This window comes from Amphibalanus amphitrite, unplaced genomic scaffold (genome assembly GCF_019059575.1).
Source record: "Amphibalanus amphitrite isolate SeventyFive unplaced genomic scaffold, NRLGWU_Aamphi_draft 000074F_arrow, whole genome shotgun sequence".
Taxonomy (NCBI): domain Eukaryota; kingdom Metazoa; phylum Arthropoda; class Thecostraca; order Balanomorpha; family Balanidae; genus Amphibalanus; species Amphibalanus amphitrite.
In genome coordinates, this window is record NW_024881570.1 from 302,767 (window position 1) to 322,001 (window position 19,235).

Here is a 19,235-nt window from a genome sequence, read left to right on the forward strand (position 1 = left end):
CACTTTGTAGTAAAAACCGGTGGCCAGATCAGTAGAAAATTCCATTAGGACGATTGGCCACAGTAGATAAGTTTCTGAGGTTTTTCATGGGACAGTATAGACCCTACTGATACACTTTTTCTTCAAGGAGACTAACAATATTAACTGAGATATCCTGTATTATAGAATGTCCTAATTTCCTACAGTTGACAAATCTTGACAACTTCATGTCATCTGGTCTTACAAGTAGTGCAGCTTTGTTGTTATCTCTGTCACTCTTTTCTGTCGGAGGCTTCCTGTGCCGGAGTCAGAAGATGGACATGTCAGGCAACAAGTCGATGTCAGGCAGGACCATCACTCCAACTGAAGCTGGGAGAGAGTACCAGACCAGCTTGAAAACAAAGGCGTTCAAACGGGAGCTGCAGGACCTGATGAAGCTCGGCTCGCAGCTTGTGCGGCATGATGATACTTCAGTCGAGACACTCCCGGGCATCATGGAAGAAGATGTTGCTAAGTGGATTCACACCTACATTTCTCTGGGACAGGTGGAACAAGATCTTCAGCATCTTCTCTCCCCAGAAGACTTTCAGAGACACACTGAGACACATAAGAAAACCATGGAGACTGTGAACCAGATTAAGACTGCTCTTGAAGAGTACCAGAGCACACTGAAGAAAACAAGTGTCAAACCACTCTCACGCGCTGGCGTGTCAACAAAATCTGGTTCCTCTAAGTCAGTCAAGTCTGGTCTCCAGCTGATGCGCATCCAGGCGGAACACAACAAGGCCGAGACTCAAGCAAAGCTGAAGATGTTGAACAGAAAACAGGATCTGGATAGACAGCGCCAAGAGCTCGAGTGGAAACAGGAATCATTGGAGCTGGAGACTCAGATGGCCGTTCAAGAAATGCAAGAGGAAGTCGTGGAAAGGTTTGAAAGAGAACTGGATGACAGCGCTGCAGAAGACGGCCCACCAAATGAACCACAAGCACAGCAAGCAGTGTTGGAAGAACAGAGGATGCTGTCTCAGGAGGGTAATGAACAGAGACCCTCAAGTGGAGCAAGACCGATGTTAACCTCACCTGGCATGCCTCCCAGTGAGTCGCACGCAGCAGCAGCGACTGGACCTGCTGGAGGTAGCTTGAATGTGGAGGCACCAAGTTTTCAGCCACGCGGCCAGCCTCCCGATCATAACCAACAAGATCAAGACGACAACACAACAAATGTGTTGAAAGGTCTCTCCGAGCTGCTGGTGGAGCAGAGCAAGCGCGCCCGTCTACCAGCTATCGAGCCAGATGTGTTTTCTGGAGAAGAGGAGAGGTACCATCTGTGGATGAACAGCTTTGAAACATACATCGAGAACAGGACAGCCTGCCCGCAGGAGCGTCCACACTTTCTGTCCAGATACACAAGAGGAGAAGCCAGATCGATGATTGAAAGCCTGCTGCACCTGAATACTACAGATGCATACGACAATGCCAAGAAGAAACTCCATGATAGGTACGGCAACACCTTCATAACTGCCAATGCCTTCCGCAAGCGCATCCATGAGTGGCCTGCAGTTCGACCCGGCGACGGGAAAGCATTGAGACAACTAGCTAACTACCTCGAGAGCTGTAAGACAGCATCAAGACATGTGAGTGGACTGGCCTCACTGGACTCAGTGGATGAGAACAACGTGATCCTCAAAAAACTGCCACGATACATCGTCGACAGGTGGAGACGCGTGGTTGACGTCAGGTTGTACGAGCCACAAGAAGGTTGTTCTCCCGGCTATCCGTCGTTTGCAGAGTTCGCGGACTTCCTCAGCAAGGAAGCAAGAGTGGCGTGCGGCCCGGTATTGGACAGGTCCGACGAAGCTGGTGGAACAAGACGAACGACCAATGCTGGCCAACGCAGGAAGGAGAACGCGCGCACGTTCTTCTCGTCCGTTTCGTCCGATGGGAGGACATCAGCACCACGTCAAGAGTCAGATAATGCACGACAGACAGACAGAACTGCCAGACTCTGCAGGATCTGTTCGTCACTGCATCCTGTAGAATCCTGCCAGACATTCAAGAACATGTCAGTGTCCGAGCGACATGACGCTGTAACACGACTTGGGCTGTGCAGAGGGTGTTTGTGCAGAGGTCACATCTGGAGAGACTGCCGAAGTCGGCGAAGCTGTGACAGATGTGGACGCTCTCATCCGACGTTGCTTCATGACGACGCAAGGGCAGGAACGCGAGGCGCGTCGACAGGACAAAGGATGGCAGCAGCAGTAGGTGACAACAGAAGACAATACAAGTCACACACGAACAGATGTACTCAGACCCAAGCTACGTCCCTGAAGGTTGCGGTTGAAGGTGAAGGAGCTGAACGCAACGCCTCGGTCGTGCCACCATGCTCTCACACCATGATCGTGCCGGTCATTCTGCGCAACGAGCTGGAACCGTCACAACAGCTGACAGTCTATGCTGTGCTAGATCCTCAATCGGATGCCTGTTTCATTCAAGAATCAACGCTCAGACAGGTCTCTGGACAAGGAGAAGACGTGACTCTTCAGCTCAGCACCATAGCGGGCAAGACCAGAGTTGTGACCAAGAGAGTGACAAACCTGTCAGTTCAGGGACTGAATGCACCGGACCGTATCATGCTACCTGCGACGTATTCTCGTGATGAGATACCGGCAGAAAGGTGGCTGATACCGAAGCGAGAAACAGCTCGAAACTGGAGGCATCTGGCTCATCTGGAGGAAGAACTGCCCCCATACTTCCCTGAAGCTGAAATTGGCCTGCTCATAGGTGTGAACTGCGCACGCGCATTGAAGCCGAAAGAGGTGGTTTCAGTTGACAGTGACGATCCCTGGGCAATGAGAACGGAGCTGGGGTGGACCATCGTGGGTATTACGCACGGGCCCAACATCACTTCGACGTGTCACTGTGCGCGCGTAGGGCCAGATGAAGTGTCGGTATGCCACTTTGCGTTCAAGACGCGTGTGCAGGAAGTGAGCCCGATGCAAGTGGCACGCATGCTGGAAGCGGACTTTCTGGATGAAGGCGCTCACAAGAAGGTCTCTCAGGACGACCGGAAGTTCCAGAAGGTGATGAAGGAACAGTTCCACCAGCGGGAGGATGGTCATGTTGAGGGACCACTGCCTCTGAAGGATCCTGAAGTGACATTTCCAGACAACAGGGACCTGGCCATAAAACGTCTACACAGTCTGAAGAGAAGGTTTGCCCGAGATCCTGGTCTGAAGGACGCCTACGAGAACTCCATGAACGAGTCGCTCGCAGCAGGATACACTGAATGTGTCCCAGACGACGACGACGTCAAAGAGGGAAAGACCTGGTACGTTCCCCATCACGCTGTCGTTCATCCGAGAAAGGACAAGATACGTGTAGTTTATGACTGCAGCGCGGAATATCAAGGTGCTTCATTGAACAACGAGCTGCTCCAGGGCCCGGACTACGTGAACAGTCTGGCAGGAATCCTGGTGAGATTTCGGAAAGAAAGAGTGGCTCTGAGCTGCGACATCAAGGCGATGTTTAACCAGGTTGGTGTCAGCAAGGAGCACAGGAATCTGTTGAGATTTCTGTGTTGGGAACAGGGCGACACGAGTCGAGAGCCGGCTGAGTTCAGGGTCACCACTCATCTGTTTGGTGCGGTGTCATCGCCTGCGTGCGCGATGTACGCGCTGAACATGATAGCAGAAAAGTATGAACCGACACACGGAAGAGAAGCGTCCGAGTTTGTACGTAGAAACTTCTACGTTGATGACGGCGTCACAAGCGTGGAAAGCTCGGATGCTGCTATACGGCTGGCCCGTGACACTGTCCAGCTGTGTGCAGAAGGCGGTTTCACGCTTCACAAGTTTGTGTCGAACGAACCGTCGGTGCTAAAAGCACTGTCGCCTGGTGCCACTGGATGCGACCCATCGGTGGAAGTCGGTCGCCAGCACTCAGGTCAGTTCGAGCAGGCCCTGGGTATCAAGTGGGATACGGTGAAAGACACGCTGAGCTTTCACGCTGTGATTCCGGACAAGCCGATGACGAGAAGAGGGATTTTATCATCAGTTTCTTCGCTGTATGATCCACTGGGTCTCGTCTCCCCAGTGATCTTGGAGGGAAAGAGAATCATCAAGCAGTTGTGCTGCGACGGATACAGCTGGGATGAAGCTGTCCCAGAAGAGACGGTGGCCCGTTGGTTGGATTGGAAGAGAGACGTGCTCCTTCTCTCAGAGACACCGATACCAAGATGCTACAAACCTGGCGGCGGCAAGATGAAGCTGTACGAACTGCATCATTTTTCTGACGCCAGTACCGTCGGATACGGGCAGTGCTCCTATCTCCGTATGAAAGACGAACACGACCTGATTGCGACGTGTCTTGTGATGAGCAAGTCAAAGGTGACTCCCAAGCGATCGACTACAATTCCTCGACTGGAGCTGATGGCGGCCGCTCTCTCCGTGAGAGTTGGATGCTTTCTGCAAGAGGAGCTCGACATCACAGGCATCGAGCACTACTACTGGACGGACAGTCAGGTCGTTCTAGGATATATACACAACGAAACCCGGCGATTTCACGTGTTTGTCGCGAACCGCGTGCAGCAGATCCGACAACACACCACTCCCGATCAGTGGAGATATGTACAGTCAGATGAAAACCCAGCAGATCTGGCCTCCCGTGGACTGCAGGCAGCGGCCATCAAGGACTGTGATCTCTGGTGGCGTGGACCGAAGTTTCTTCAAGCAGGAGAACTTCCGAATGAAGCAGCTCAGATTGAACTCCAAGATGACGACCCGGAGGTCAAGAAGAAAACAGTTCTGACTACGCGCTCCAAACAGGTCGAAGGTTTTCCAAACATGTCTGACCGGCTAGTCGTGTTCTCTAGCTGGTTCAGGGCAAGACGAGCGATCGCGATCTGTATCAGATACGGGAGACGTCTGCTGGAGCGAGTGAGACAAAAACGTCAAAGCAGTGACGCTGAACTTGTTCCATCGTTGACAGAATCACCAGTTGGAGCAGAAGAGATGAAGAGAGCTGAGCTCGTCATACTGAAGAGTGTGCAGCAGCAGATGTTTGGGGACGAAGTTGCGACTCTGACGATACCTCAGCCCTCAACTGAAGTTCGAGTGAAGAAACGGAGTCATCTGTACCGACTGGATCCCTTCGTTGCAGATGACGGACTCCTGCGCGTCGGAGGAAGGCTGAAGAGGAGTGGACAGCCCTTCGACGTGGTACATCCAGTGATCTTGCCAAAGGTTCATCACGTGACTCGTCTTGTCGTCGCAGCCTACCACGAGAGGACGTGTCACTCAGGAAGGGAGCTGACGCTGAGCGAAATCCGGATGTCTGGATACTGGATTGTGAAAGGAAGATCGGCTGTGGGCCGTCACATCAAGAACTGCATCAAGTGCAGAAGGCTGAGAGGAACGCCTTGCAGTCAGAAAATGGCAGATCTTCTCAGCGAGCGTGTAGACGAAGCGGAGCCATTCACCCACTCAGGTGTTGACTGCTTCGGACCGTTCTTCGTCAGAGACCGGCGCAGTGAAGTCAAACGATGGGGGATCCTATTCACATGTCTAAGTTCACGGGCTATTCATCTATGTAGAGACCCTCAACTCAATGACGGCGGATGCTTTTATCAATGCCTACCGCCGATTCACCTGCCGAAGAGGAAAGGTTCGAGCTCTGTATCACGACCGAGGTACGAACTTCATCGGAGGAAGAGGACATCTAGAAGCTGCTTTGTCTGAGATGGACCACGACAACATCCGACGCACTCTGTTAAAGGACAACTGTGATTGGGCACAGTTCAACCCCATCACACCCAAGGCCAGCCACATGGGAGGTGCGTGGGAGCGGCAGATACGCACCGTCCGCTCTGCGCTGAGCAGTCTCCTTCAAGATCTCGGTCAGCAGCTGGATGACGAGCTGCTCAGAACTCTACTGACGGAAGCGGAAGCAGTAGTCAATAGTCGCCCTCTCTCTTGTGTCAGTATGAATGACACTAGTGTAGTTGAGCCGATCACTCCCGATCAGCTGCTTACCTTAAAGTCAAAGGTAGTGCTCCCTCTCCCTGGGAAGTTCTGCCGGCCCGACATCTACGGGAGACAGCGCTGGCGCCGGGTCCAGTACCTCGCCAATCAGTTTTGGCAGCGCTGGCGGAGAGAGTTCCTTCCGTCTCTCCAGGAGCGACGAAAGTGGCATCATCCAGAGCCGAACATCAGTCAGGACGACATCGTCATTGTCGTCGACGAGGACACTCCACGCAACAGGTGGCCGCTCGCACGAGTGGTCGACGCGCACACAGGTGCCGACGGTCTAGTGAGGAGTGTGCGTGTGCGCATTGGCAACAGTGAATATGACAGACCCGTCCACAAACTGATTCTCCTCGTGAAGAGCGGGGATGGAGATTCCGCGACGGGGAGCCGTTGTGCTGAGTAGCGTGATTTGGTCGGAGCGCGACCGATAAGACCGAGACGCTTGCGAGCGATGATACCCGGTCTGAACTTTGGTGCATTGTGCTCCGCTGTGCGGATGGCAGTACGACGGCGCCCGTGTTTCATATTGCTATGTCAGAAGTGATATTTCGTTACTTTCTCGCTCGACGTGTACGGCGTTACGTGGGCTCGCCTGTGTCTACTGACGAACATTCGGTTGTTCGCGCGTCCCGTCGCAATGTGACGTTGCCGCGCGACGGCGGCCCATAGCCGCCTCAGTGCGTAAGGAAAATTAGGAGAGCTGTGCCTAATTTTGGGGAGCCATGTTCCCGCCGTTACGGGTTGTTTAGGTTTTGTTATGCAAGAGCCTGAGTGAGGGCTGCTTTGTCTAAACGACTGCATTTGCTATTTTCAGGTGACCGCCCCAGACGATTTGTCATGATATGTGACGCATGTTGAACGGCATCAGAGCTGTCCTGATCGGGGCGCAGTGAAGTACGGATCGCTGAACAGTGATTGCCACTTGGACCGATACTGAAGCCGAAATATTATTGCTGGCTATACTGACGGTGCAGTTGGCTGTATCACCATACTGAGTCACTGACATTTGTACTAAAGTCGCCTATCGTCCCGGACGAAGTGAGTAGCCATACACTGACACAAATCGTGTAATGCTTATTCGCTCTGTCATAAATGCATATTCGTTTGTCTCACAGTGCCAGCTGGCTACCTATCTGAAATTGTCTCTTGCGGACTGATTAAGAAATAATTTTCGTTGTTAAATTGTCAGTTTATTGGGTATGTGCAGCTCACGTGTTGTTGTGGCTGTTCCCCCCAGTGACCTTGGGCGAATCGTAAGCTGCATTGAGTTAATTGTCTTTTGTATGTGTTTTCACAGTTTTCTACGGTCATCACGGTCCACACTGATCGCTGCAAGGTGTCACTACTGAATGATCCCAATACATACTGACCGACTAACACTTTGTAGTAAAAACCGGTGGCCAGATCACCCACTTTACGGTATCCGCGAAAAACCTCAGGGGGGGGGGGGCGGATATCCGCCCCCCCCCGTCGGTGCGCGGGTTAAACTACTAGACGGATTCACAAAATTTAAAACTGCGTTCGATAATCCCTATCGAATTTGTTGAGGAAAATTTAATTTCATTTACCTCGGCGTCACCAATGACGTCACAGGTCATGTCAAAGATAAAATGTTTTACGGTTAACGGGTCTTCTAATGTCCTTTTTAGTGCAGCATACGCAAGCACCTGCACGCCCTTGACCAGTAGCGGTCGGTGGTAGACTATTCGTTTCTAATTTTTCGTGTAAAGGACGACCTGAAGACTGCAGTTAAGCATCGGGTTTGGACTGAGGCCGGGTACTCATTATGCTCGCATACAGTATGAAGAAGCCTGCAGCGGCCCGGAGCAAATAAAACGGTCTTCTCGGAAGGCCTTTGCATTCCGACCCCACATAGCAATGTCCCCATGCTTTCAGTCGAAATGGAAAGCCTTTAAGAATGGATCCAGCTCCGGACGTTGCGAAGCATGGCTCGTCGGATGAAAAGATACTGGTGTCCACGGTATATAGCACGGTATATAGAGAACTCTGGTGTCTGCGGTCCACCAGTCTGGGTCCTCTCTCCTCCAGCCTCCATAAGCCGAATGTTACCCTGATTGCCGCTCTCACTACGCTGAGACCCTATTGGTCGGCGACTCCGTCCGGTTCCGCCCTCGTCCGGGCGTCGCACCAATCAGCGACTCCGTTCACCCGGCCCGCGGTAAAAGCGTGGGAGGGAGCCACCGGGCTCTCCCAGTTTCTCACTCTCCGCTGAGATCCCAGTGTGTGCGTCCGTGCTAGTGCCTCCCACACGACGCCAGAGCCATGGACGACGCCGCGGCGAAGCTGCACTTTGCCTCTCTGCTGGGGATGCCGCCGCAGCTCATGTACCCGTTCATGTTTCCGCCGGCGGCGTGCACGCTCTACCGCACGCCGACCAGCTCGCCGTCGTCGAGCCCGCCCGGCTCGCCGGCGCTCGCCGGTTGCGAGGGCTCCCCGCCGTCCAGCAAGTCGTTCACCATTGACGCCATCCTGGGCCTGCGACCGTCGCAGGAGCGCGCCATGGAGCCGCAGCACTGCGCCCGCCTCACAGTCGATGGAGCGACGGACGCGCACAAGGAGAAACTGGGTGAGTGTCGTCGGGGCCATGTGTGCCGGGAGTGGGGTGTCTAGGAAAGGTCTCAGGTCAGGTCGCCGGAGAGAGTACTTAATTGTGCCTGGAAGTGCAGGCGCTGCTTAGTTGGATATTGAAGAAAAGCACTACATAAATCGCCTACTGTCAAGTGAAAATGTTAATCCCAATGCTCTGCCTTGTTACATTAAGGTGCGTTGTTACTGGATATCATTCTGTGAAGAAAAAAGAGGTAGCTGCAAATATACAAGACTTGTCCAACATTTTGCTATAACCCTTGAATATCAGGTGTTGACTTGGTGTTCTTTATTCACGATTAAATACGCCTAAACGAGGTCCATGCTATCAGTGCCTCAGTCCTCTTTCTAATTGTTGATTGTAAAATCGGCATCTTTTTATCATATTTTAAATGCATATTTCGCTGGTTACTTGTCAAGGACTGAGATGGCTCCCTATCAGCAGGGCAGGACCACTAAAGGACCGCCGTTTGGCTATGCTTCCTGGTCAGTGAGTGGGATGGCTCCCTATCAGGTCAGGACCACTAAAGTCCGCCGTGTTTGCTGTCGTAATGTAACTTTGCCATTACTCTACCGGTGCCTTTAATGTACACGTGCCGTTTTCGATTGAACAGCTGCGCCTGTGCTCTGAATCTTCCGAGATAGCGGCTTGTCTATCGCACACATCCATTTCACAACGACCGGCACTGTGTGGCACAGATCGGCCGACCGAAATAAGATTCGTTATATTTGGGCACCCATGCATGTAAAGCTACACATCCAAATACTCATTTACACTTTTGAAACAAAACGGGCAAGATTTATCATTTAGATAACATAGAACAGGTACAGGAGATAAGGTAATGAATTGTAACCAAAAGTAATAAAATAGGGAAGGTTTGTTCTAAACAAGAATAAGGAGCATTAAAATGAAAGTAAAGTTGGTGATTCTAATCTGAACAGCTTATCTTACGGTATGTTATTGAAACACCTTCTTATGACGGAATGTTGCCATTGATTGCTGTTTTTTTCGATCAGAAATTCCAAACGTTAGACTGTATTTTGTGGTGGCTGCTGGAGAAATGCCAATGGTTTTCACCCAAATTGATCTTGTCTTACGGCTACAGGCTAGTGGAGCCCTTTGACCAGCATCTCTCTACTTTGATGGCGTGTGATGGCCCGTGTTCTGACCGCGCCTCCCCCCGACAGGCGCGTCCGGTCGGCGCGTGGGGCGGCCGAAGCGCGTGCGCACCATCTTCACCACGGAGCAGCTGGACAGCATGGAGAAGGCCTTCACCATGCAGCAGTACATGGTCGGCAAGCAGCGCTGCCACCTGGCCAAGACCCTCAACCTGCACGAGAACCAGGTGTGTTTCACAGGTGGTCCTGGTTTGAGCCCCGTGTGGTCTGCTCATCCAGTAGTTATCCCAGACCTTATTTTTTATGCTAACCGGCAATATTTACAATTATCAATGGTTCAACCTGTAATTTTTAATAACTTTTGCCCAATTCGTTTCGCAGGTGAAGGTGTGGTTCCAGAACCGCCGGATCAAGTGGCGCCGTCAGAACCTGGAGCGGGAGCAGGCCCGGCTGGGCCAGCTCTCTCGGCGCTCCGACTCGCCGCCGGCCGGCGCCGGCCGCGAGCTGTCGCAGCTCGAGTGTCCCGCCAGCCCGGCCAGCGCCGGCGACCGCCGCTCGCCGGCCCTGGAGAGCTCGCAGCTCGACCAGCGCCGGGAGCACACAGAGCTGCCGAAGCTCTGTGACCCGCCGGTCGTCACTGAGACGTAACAGCCCATTGAGGCGGCCCGAGAACCCAGGTGGTGTTTGACCGGGACTATGTCTTCCATGTTCTGGTAATCGAGCTAAACTTCGGTCGCCAATATTTCGTCATCAGACATTCGTGTTAAATAAGGCACAGGTTCACAACGTTAATCTTTCCGCTTATCCGATCTTCATACATCTATTGGTCATTTTTTTTCGAGCCTGATGAATTTTTGTCTCTGCACAACACCTTCGACGTAGTTTCGTTGTCTGATGTGTTATTTATTGAGCGTGTTCCTACGAGTGATTGGGCAGCAGCTGTGCCCGCAATGTTCGTGCGTTAGATGCTGATGTCACTTGGTAGAGGTGGGAGCTTTTGGTGTTCGTTTGATCTGTGATAAAGAAGAATGCATATATTCTCGGCATGCAATCTTAGAAATAGATATGGAAAAAGTAAGCCTGAGTCGGTCGTCCGATGATTCAACTTTGCAGAAATGATAGCGTCATAACCGTTTTGAAAACTATTTATTTCTAATATGACACGGACTATGTGCGTACCTTTACCTACAAGATGAAACTTAACATTTTACGTTTGATAGCTTGCAGCAGAAAAGCAAGACCCTATATGTCTGTTACCAGACGGTGCGATATTTTTATTTGAGTCCTCCCTAACGTATAATCTAAACGTGTCGTCAAGTTAAGTCCGTATACATACATTTACGATACGGATATTTCACTTGTGCATGCTCGGTATGTCAGTGGTATCCATTAGCCTGTAAATATTGATCAACATATGTAATATGTATGTGTTATTGTAAGAATACAAGCCCCGATGCATCATCGCTGTGTTTACATCCGATGCCTTGAAAAAAGGACATAATAGCAATTAGGAATCAGTAGACTAGCAGTTCCGAAGTGACCACCGTTGTTACAGCATTGATTTGGCAACATAGTTCCGACGAATGATGGGCTCTTTTTCTAATTGCCTCATGGCTTATGTCCTTTCATTAGATAATTATCTCAATGTTCATCACCTAGAAATGGTGTACAGGAAAATCGGGTCGCGTTTTGCTTGCTTTTTTTGTAAAAGCCTTTTCAACCAAAGGCAGTAGTATTTCTGCCTGCTGCCTGCTGGGGCACCCATCTGCTGCTGGGGCGACCGTCTTTCCTGCCGGAAATTGTCAATGGAGCGCCCCTCTCCTGCTTGGTGAGCCCAGCCTCTGCTTGAGGCGCCCTATTTCTGCTCAACTTTTGCCATGACGCCTCTCTTCCGCTGGGCGTCCCTCTCCTGCTGGAGGAACCTCTCTTCTGCTGGGGCCCCTTTCCGCTGCCGGGGGAAGCTCTTCCGCTCTTCTACCAGTGGCACCATTTTCTTCTTCTACCTCTTTTTTGATGGGGGAGCCCATCTGCTGCCAGGGCGGCCGTCTTCTGCTGGGAAAGGGCACCTCTCTGATCTCTCCTTTTACTGGGACGTCGCTCCTTTTCAGGAGGACACCTCTCCTGCTCAGGGGGATGCCATTCCGCTGCCATGGGCGACCCTCTTGTGCAGAAGGTATCTTTTTCTTCTTGTAATGAGACGCCCCTCTCCTGCTGGGGGGGGGGGGGGAGGGCTGCTGCTAGGGCTAGGGCGATCTGCTGCTAGGGCGATCTGATCTGCTGGAATGGGCAATGGGGCGCCGATCTCCTGCTTGGTGACTGGTGAGCCCAACTTCTGCTGGAGGCAGTGGCGCGGAAACCGGGGGGGGGCCTCAGCTAGTGGGGGCTGAACCCCTCCAACTTTTCGGCTGGGGGGGCTCGTAATGTATTTGAGCCCCTCCAACTGGAGGAATCGAAATAAAAATATACCAACATAATTTCCGGTGTCCAAGTGTCCGGCTTTGAAGGGCACGTTAAACTTTGGCATCTAAATTCTCCCGTTACCCGGAATTGCGCGATCGGACGGTAGGGGTCGGGGTCTACGCAACAAGCTCTGCTTAGCGTGGACTCCGGCTCTGTCAATCCGTCCATTCAAACATTCGAGCTAAATTTATTAAAAAAAAAAATTCATAGCTTCATACATAGGCGCGGGATCCGGGGGGTAGTGGGCGCAGCTTGCGCGTACAACTCTGGGGCCGTGGGGGCGGTGCCTCACAACTTTTCATAAGGCCAGGAACCGTTGGGACAACTTGTCCTCCCCAAATTAGGGGTTGTGGGTCACAAAGGAAGAAGGCATGTAGGAGTGAAGAATCCACCTCTTTCACTGGCTCGGCAACTCATTTGGCAGATTAAAACCTTTATTCCAGGTTGCCAAAACGGTAGTTTCTTCACTCAACTGAGACGGAATTTCTCACTTTTTTGCAAATGTTTTGGTTTATTTTTTTTTTCGTTGAAGAGGCCAAGGTGTGAAAAATAAGTGGCCTAAAACCGGTGAGACAACTAGATTTGGCGGTACCCTAGGTTGATCTCTATTATGTTGTAGCCACCCCCCCCCCCCCACCCCCACCCTCCCCCCGGCAGTCTGAAAGAAGTTCCCGCGCCACTGGCTGGAGGCGCCCTATTTCTGCTAAACTTTTGCTGTAGCGCCGCTCTTCTGCTCGAGGCGCCCTCTCTTGCCGTGGGCTAGGGGCGCCTTTTTCGGATGGGGGGGGGGGGGGGGCGCAGCCCCTGCGGCCCTCCACTGATTCCGCGCCTGGTATTTCAGTGTCATATGAAACGAAAATAAGGGATAAGATAACATAAAATAACACATCTCGCACCGTTGGCGCACCGCAGCGATTCACTTCATCCCGGGATCCTGGGAGGGCCATTGAGCCTCACTAAAGATCACCCTCCCCCCAGGCAGTTATTCCCCCCTTCGGAGATACTTTTACCTTGGGAATATACTCGCGAATATGTAAAATGAGCAGGATAAAACAGATGGTTGGTGACCAAGAAAAAAAGACGTGCTAAAAAAATAAAGAATAAAGATGGCCAGAACATTAGGTGAGTCCAGTAGCTTAAGCTAAGCCTTTTCATGGCTACAGATACAAATTTGCAATGTCAGTATCAAATATCCCGCCACTCCGGGTTCCCATATGCACAGTAGTTAACCGGAAAAAAGCTCTCGACTACTATCGGGAGCTGGATGGTGCATGTCTAGTTATTACACCCACCCGGTATTGGGTTGTAGAGACGGTTCACTTCCAGTCCAGAACAAAGCAAAAACGCTCACCTAATCACCCAGCTAACGCTCCTGCGTGGACCAGTGCATAGAAGGACAGCAGTGCAGCTGCAATGCAGTTAGACTGAGAGGTCTAATTGTGAGCGACGGCCTGGCAAATTCCAGCCGTGAAGTTTGGCGCTCGAGCTGCGCGGAGGCTGACTTGGCAGGCGGAGCGGGTCGGTGCGGAGAAATCGCCGACTAATTGGACCTGGCCGGGGCGCGAGGCGGCGCGAGACGGTCACAAAGGTGTCGCCGTCCACCGGCGGCCTGTCCGTAATGGGGGACGCTCGACTGCACCCTCGGTATGACCGGAGCGGGCGGACCGCCGCCGCCCGCCGACCCCCCAGGTGACCGCGGCGGTGGCCCGAGTCAGGACTAGGAGTCAGAGTCAGAGCGGTCTGACTCGGCGGAGTGCGGGTGGGCGCCGGGGGACGGCGGACCGTACTGTGTGCAGACGGAGTCGCGCCGCGCCGTCTGCGGGCACCGGGTCTCTCGACGGGATACGGGGACACGGTCGGGCCCAGCGGGACACGGGTGGGGTCTCAATGGGCCCTGTCCACCGGCGGACGGCCAACGGGCCGCTAACGGCTTCCGGGCCCGCCCCGCTGCTTTGTGACCACCTCATGAAGACGGGCGCCTCTCGCCCGGGCGGCGTTCCAGGCAGACTCTTTCAAAGAGCCCTGCGAAGTAAGTGAAAATGACATGTCAGCCCCTCCCTTTCCGCAGAACGGGCCGGCGCCGCCCTGTCTCGCGGCCGTCCCCGCACACCTGTGTGACTGGTGACCGGAGGGGAGCATTGCGGTGCCGGCACTGACCCCCCGTCACTGTTCCGCGGGGGGAGGGGCAGTCTGGGCGGAGAGGGTGCGTCATTCCTTTCCGATCGATCACTAGAAAACTCCGGACCCGGCGTGATAGCGAAATTCCACCACCATTCATGACTTAATGAAGTAGAGGTGAAACCAGCATTACACGGGAGGCAATTTTGCTCTGGCCTTCAATTACTCGACTGAATTCGCCCCTTACGTTTCTAAATTCTTTTGATAGTGCACCTCTGAACTCACGACGCATTATAACGGTGCAGTCTATGAAAATGAATGCAGACTAACGTTAAGCAGAACCCCACACACCCTTTACGTTACATGGACAGTTGCCGCCAGTCTCAGCAACGGAAATCGTTTGAGCATCGTCGAGTAATGTCTGCCGTTTGTCACGACGTAACTGCAGGAGAACATCCCTGCTTCTTGAAAACGTATCTTTCCTCTCTCACCTATACACAATTAAAAGCTGCACCATTCAGCAATAAGTGATATGAATATGCAGCAAATGCGAACAGGAAACGCTCTGCTTGAAAATAACAAGCACAGAGGCATGTGTTGTGCTCTGTGCTGTAATCTTGTTAGATGATACGCTACCATCTGAAATAGGCACCTAGGGTTTGGCAAACAGAGACATATCACATAGCTCGATCCAATTTAAATAAGCTTTCTGGTGGCTTTGAACTTTTGTTCTGAGTGCTCACATGTTTATGTTAATTTATGAATGACATAGCTAAATTAGACACATGTAAATAAGACGTGTCATTGAGCCACTTACATGAATTTACACAATGGAATGCACCCAGCTGACAGCCGGGCTCTGTGCGAGTGGTTAATCGTAACTGCGACCGGGCTCCCGCCGGGCCATTTGATGTGATTTAATCTCCTCACTCTACATTCAGTGCACGCCCGCCACCACGTCAGAGAGTCGACGTCTTCCCACATCGGACTGAGGTTGATTGCTCCGGTGGCTGACAGGCCGTGACAAACATTGAGAGAAATATAACTGGTAGAAATGATAACATAAATAGCTCCGTCATGTGGACAATGGTATTTCAGACAAGGGGCCTCGAATCGAAAGGCAAGCAAGGGAGAGAGAGAGAGAGAAAGAGAGAAAGAGAGAGAGAGAGAGAGAGAGAGAGAGAGAGAGAGAGAGAGAGAGAGAGAGAGAGAGAGAGAGAGAGAGACTAGAGAAAGAGAGAGAGAGAGAGAGAGAGAGAGAGAGAGAGAGAGAGAGAGAGAGAGAGAGAGAGAGAGAGAGAGAGAGAGAGAGAGAGAGAGAGAGAGGGATGGATAACAAAACTGGGAAAGAGGACTTGTACTACTGCACACCACCATACCATATCATATGGAACACTGCGTGCCGATTGTTTGAACTGTATAATTACGAGCGAGCGAGCGTAGCGAGCGAAGCGAAGTCTTTGCAATATAACGGAAAAATCTCAGTATGAGCGGCCCGGCCCGGCCCGGCCCGGCCTGTAACGCTTTTGAGAGGCTTATATCTCAGCAACCGCTGAGCCGAATGACCTGTGGTCTTTTTTGCTGGGTAGCCCCATCCCTTCTACCCCGTAATTGACTACTTTTGATACATCTCAGTGACCGCCGTGGCACGTGCCACGTGAAAAGTCAAGGGTGTTCAAGCAGTTTTGCAAAATTAATGATTTTGAGAGGCCCATATCTCAGCAGCGGCTTGAGCGATTGTCTTGCGGTCATTTTTATAGGGTAGCTGCATCCCTTCTACCAAAGCACAGTGGGGATTTTTCCGATCTAGCGCCTATTAATTCAAAAAATATTTTTTGGATTTTTGTTTATTTTTTGTGTCAGTAGGGCTAAGAAATGTCTGAATTTTTCATATATGGCATTGTTTTATCTGTATGTCTACAGCAAAACTAGGAAAAATGTGCCCAAAGTTCACACTCATGCGTGATTACTCAATGGGCTCAGCAAGGCCCGAAAGTATAGCTCAATTTCATTGTCCTGTCCTGTTGGTTTTAATCTTGCGAGGTCTTAAAGTTGCATATCGTCTGAAAGGCACCTTTATTAGGAATGGAATGGCAAACAGAAAGTATGCCACAACCTTACTAAGGTCACAAAAATGCCCTTTACAAAAAAACCCTTACAGACACCATATTGAAGGAATGGTATTCTAAATAAATGTAGGAAATCAACAATGTTCTCCACACTTTTCCACTCCGAAATATATCCTATCGAATTCGCCACTTTCTTCTGCACAAGACAACGCCTGGTTTGGCTGCCGAAACTTGCCTGAACACGGAATATTCACATTAGAGTATCTTAACACCCCACTCGAGGAGCGCTAGGGCAAACAGCACGATATAGGTATGTTCCGGACATAGGCGAATAATTTTACTTCGTGATTTATATGATGCATATTTTCTGAGACACATTCATTAGGAATAGGATGACAAGCGTAAATTATACATACCGTAACCTTATTAACCATCGCACTTGTGGGGAGGGGGAGGGGAAGGGGTCGGATAAAACCCCATGGTTTTCCGCAAATTACTCGCGCAAAAAGCGGCCGATCGCGCCGAAACTTTCGGTACCCTCGAGATCATCAATTTTACATCTAACCTAAAAATTTCATGACTCTGACCCAACTGACCTTTGACCTGTGGCATATTTCTCGAGACCATGTTTGGTCGGAATCGCGATTCGGCGTATGCCAGCTCACATTATCCGCGGTTTCCAGTCTTTTTGTGGTTTTAAACGTTCAAATATGTGAAATGATGTTGGTGCCATGCATAATGGTGGGAGTCAAGGTCACGTGAAGGTCAAGTCAAGGTCATTGACCTTTTGATGACCTTGGTTCACTTTTTCGAGTTTTACTTGTTTCTAGGGTAGTTTTTGGTGCTGATTTCGATTTTAGCAGCCATTTGAATATTTACGAAATAGTTCTAGTGCCTTCGTTCCATGTTACGAAGCTATCAGTAGTAGGTGACACTTGTATGGATGGCCGGCAGGACGCCTACTAATTGATCTAACCTGACCTGACCCGACCTGGCCTAAATGCATAAAGACATCGTCTGTGATCAAAACTAACATGAAATTCGTGATCAGCACCCCAAAATACCCCGTAACACCCTAACTTTGCGAAGTTTCAAGAGGTCTCGATTTCCCAACTTTAGTTGGGTCATTAAACTGACTTGGAAAGTCAGCTTATGACCTTGGACTTTGAAATTGGATATATTCGGCCTAATTTCGTCATAGGCAGCACGCTTGACTTTTCCGCGAAGCTCTAGCTTGATCAGGGGCCAAACGGCTGAGCGGGGGGTCCAATTGAACCCCCTATACTATGTTGATTATGCACATTTACAGGTAAAATTCTCACCAGGACACACCAGCCAACATCTGTGCACAATCTGGCTACAATTCTACCTATGGTTTGCCCTCTACGAATAAATAGGTGCTAGATCGGAAAAATCCCCACTGTGCAAAGGTCGGATACTCTTCATCTATGTGAGTGACCCCCACTGCACGTGCAAAATACAACAATAAGAGGTGGCAAATTTGTTCCCATTTCAGTAACTCGGTAATTACTGGGGCGATTCCGCTGAAACTTGGCATACAGGTAGGCACCCACCAGGCAATGCATTCTCATGTGTTGCGGTTAGGGTGCTACTGCACGTGCGCACGTGCAGGGGGCGTTTCCAGATCTCGAGAACGGCTGGGCCGATTGCGCTCAAATTTGGTACACGGTTGGGAACCTGTTAGTAGGGTGCCGTGCAAGTCATTTTGGACCCCGTTTGCACGTGCGCACGTGCAGAATGCCGCTTCCAGATCTCAGGAACGGCTGGGCCGATTGCGTTCAAATTTGGCACACCGCTAGCGACCGGTTAGAAGGGTGCTTTGCACAAGCCCGTTGGAAGTACCCTCTCGCCCTTCTGCACGTGCAGGGCTCACTATCTCGCTCGCTCGTTCTTCGCCCAAAAGGCGTTTTACTGGTAAGTAGTTGCCGTTGATTGACAAATGATTGACAATAAAGGCAGTGGTGCTACAAGCTGCGAACCGGCAAGGCAAGGTGTGGGACCTAAGGTAGACCTTGAATCGAGAACAATCATGAATAATGCTCCACCGCTGCTCCACCAGCTGGATAGCATCATCACCGCTGCGTGCCGCGCGGCTGCCGGTCGTGTCGGATGCGCCGCCGCGGTATGCGGGTGGAGGGCCGCTCGTGCCGGCCGCTCGGCTCGTGCGGAGGGTCACTATGGGCGGCGCAGCGTCCGGCAGGGGATTGTGTCGGCGGCTCCTTCCGGCGCGGTGGTGCGCGGCAGCGGTCAGCAGTCGGCCGCGCCTCCGCGGGACCACCCAGGCAGCTCGGTAGCCGGCCGGCGCGGCGGACCGGGTGGGGGCGGCGGACCTGCCCGGTCACGATACACCGCGCCTCCCGGCCGCCCCCGCCCGACGCCCCTCTCAGGATAACCGGGAGCCCCGACGGCGCTGCGGGAGCCGACAGCAGCAGGAGTCAGCGGGGCCCGCGTCCGCTCCGGACGGATCAGAGGTCTGCGCCCGGCGGCCCAGTAAACTGGCGGTATTTCAGCTCATCATGTGGACTGGCTGCCCGCCGGAACGCCAGGAATTCCAATTAATCCGCGGATCAGAGACTTTTTCCCCGGCCGGCTTGTTACCGGCTTTAATTTGATCCAATAAATTCACTCGGCAAGTGTGTTCACTCCGTCGGCGGCGGCGCACGATGAGACGGTCGCCGAGCAAATGAATTCATTATGCGATGAAGTTGGGGCCGGGGGCGCGCGCTAAAAAGGCAGCCGCGTGCCGCCGGCGCCGGCCGATATATCGCCAGAACAATTAGAGCCGAGACAATTGAACGGCGGGCTGGCTCTAAAACTTTTCAATAAACCTTAACTGATC

The 19,235-nt window shown here is 51.9% G+C and overlaps 1 protein-coding gene and 1 long non-coding RNA gene across 2 annotated transcripts; both read left to right on the forward strand.

Moving 5' to 3' along the window:
* Positions 1-5,550: 5,550 nt before the first annotated feature.
* Positions 5,551-7,379, forward strand: LOC122379284. The gene is made up of 2 exons (XR_006256157.1): positions 5,551-7,040; positions 7,300-7,379. It is a non-coding gene; the product is annotated as an uncharacterized LOC122379284 (long non-coding RNA).
* A 227-nt stretch (positions 7,380-7,606) lies between these two features.
* On the forward strand, positions 7,607-11,189 carry LOC122379286 (ventral anterior homeobox 2-like). Its single transcript, XM_043361337.1, has 3 exons — positions 7,607-8,589; positions 9,798-9,955; positions 10,110-11,189. Exons 1-3 carry the CDS (start codon positions 8,286-8,288, stop codon positions 10,374-10,376), a joined length of 729 nt encoding a protein of 242 aa, XP_043217272.1. The 5' UTR covers positions 7,607-8,285; the 3' UTR covers positions 10,377-11,189.
* Positions 11,190-19,235: the final 8,046 nt, after the last annotated feature.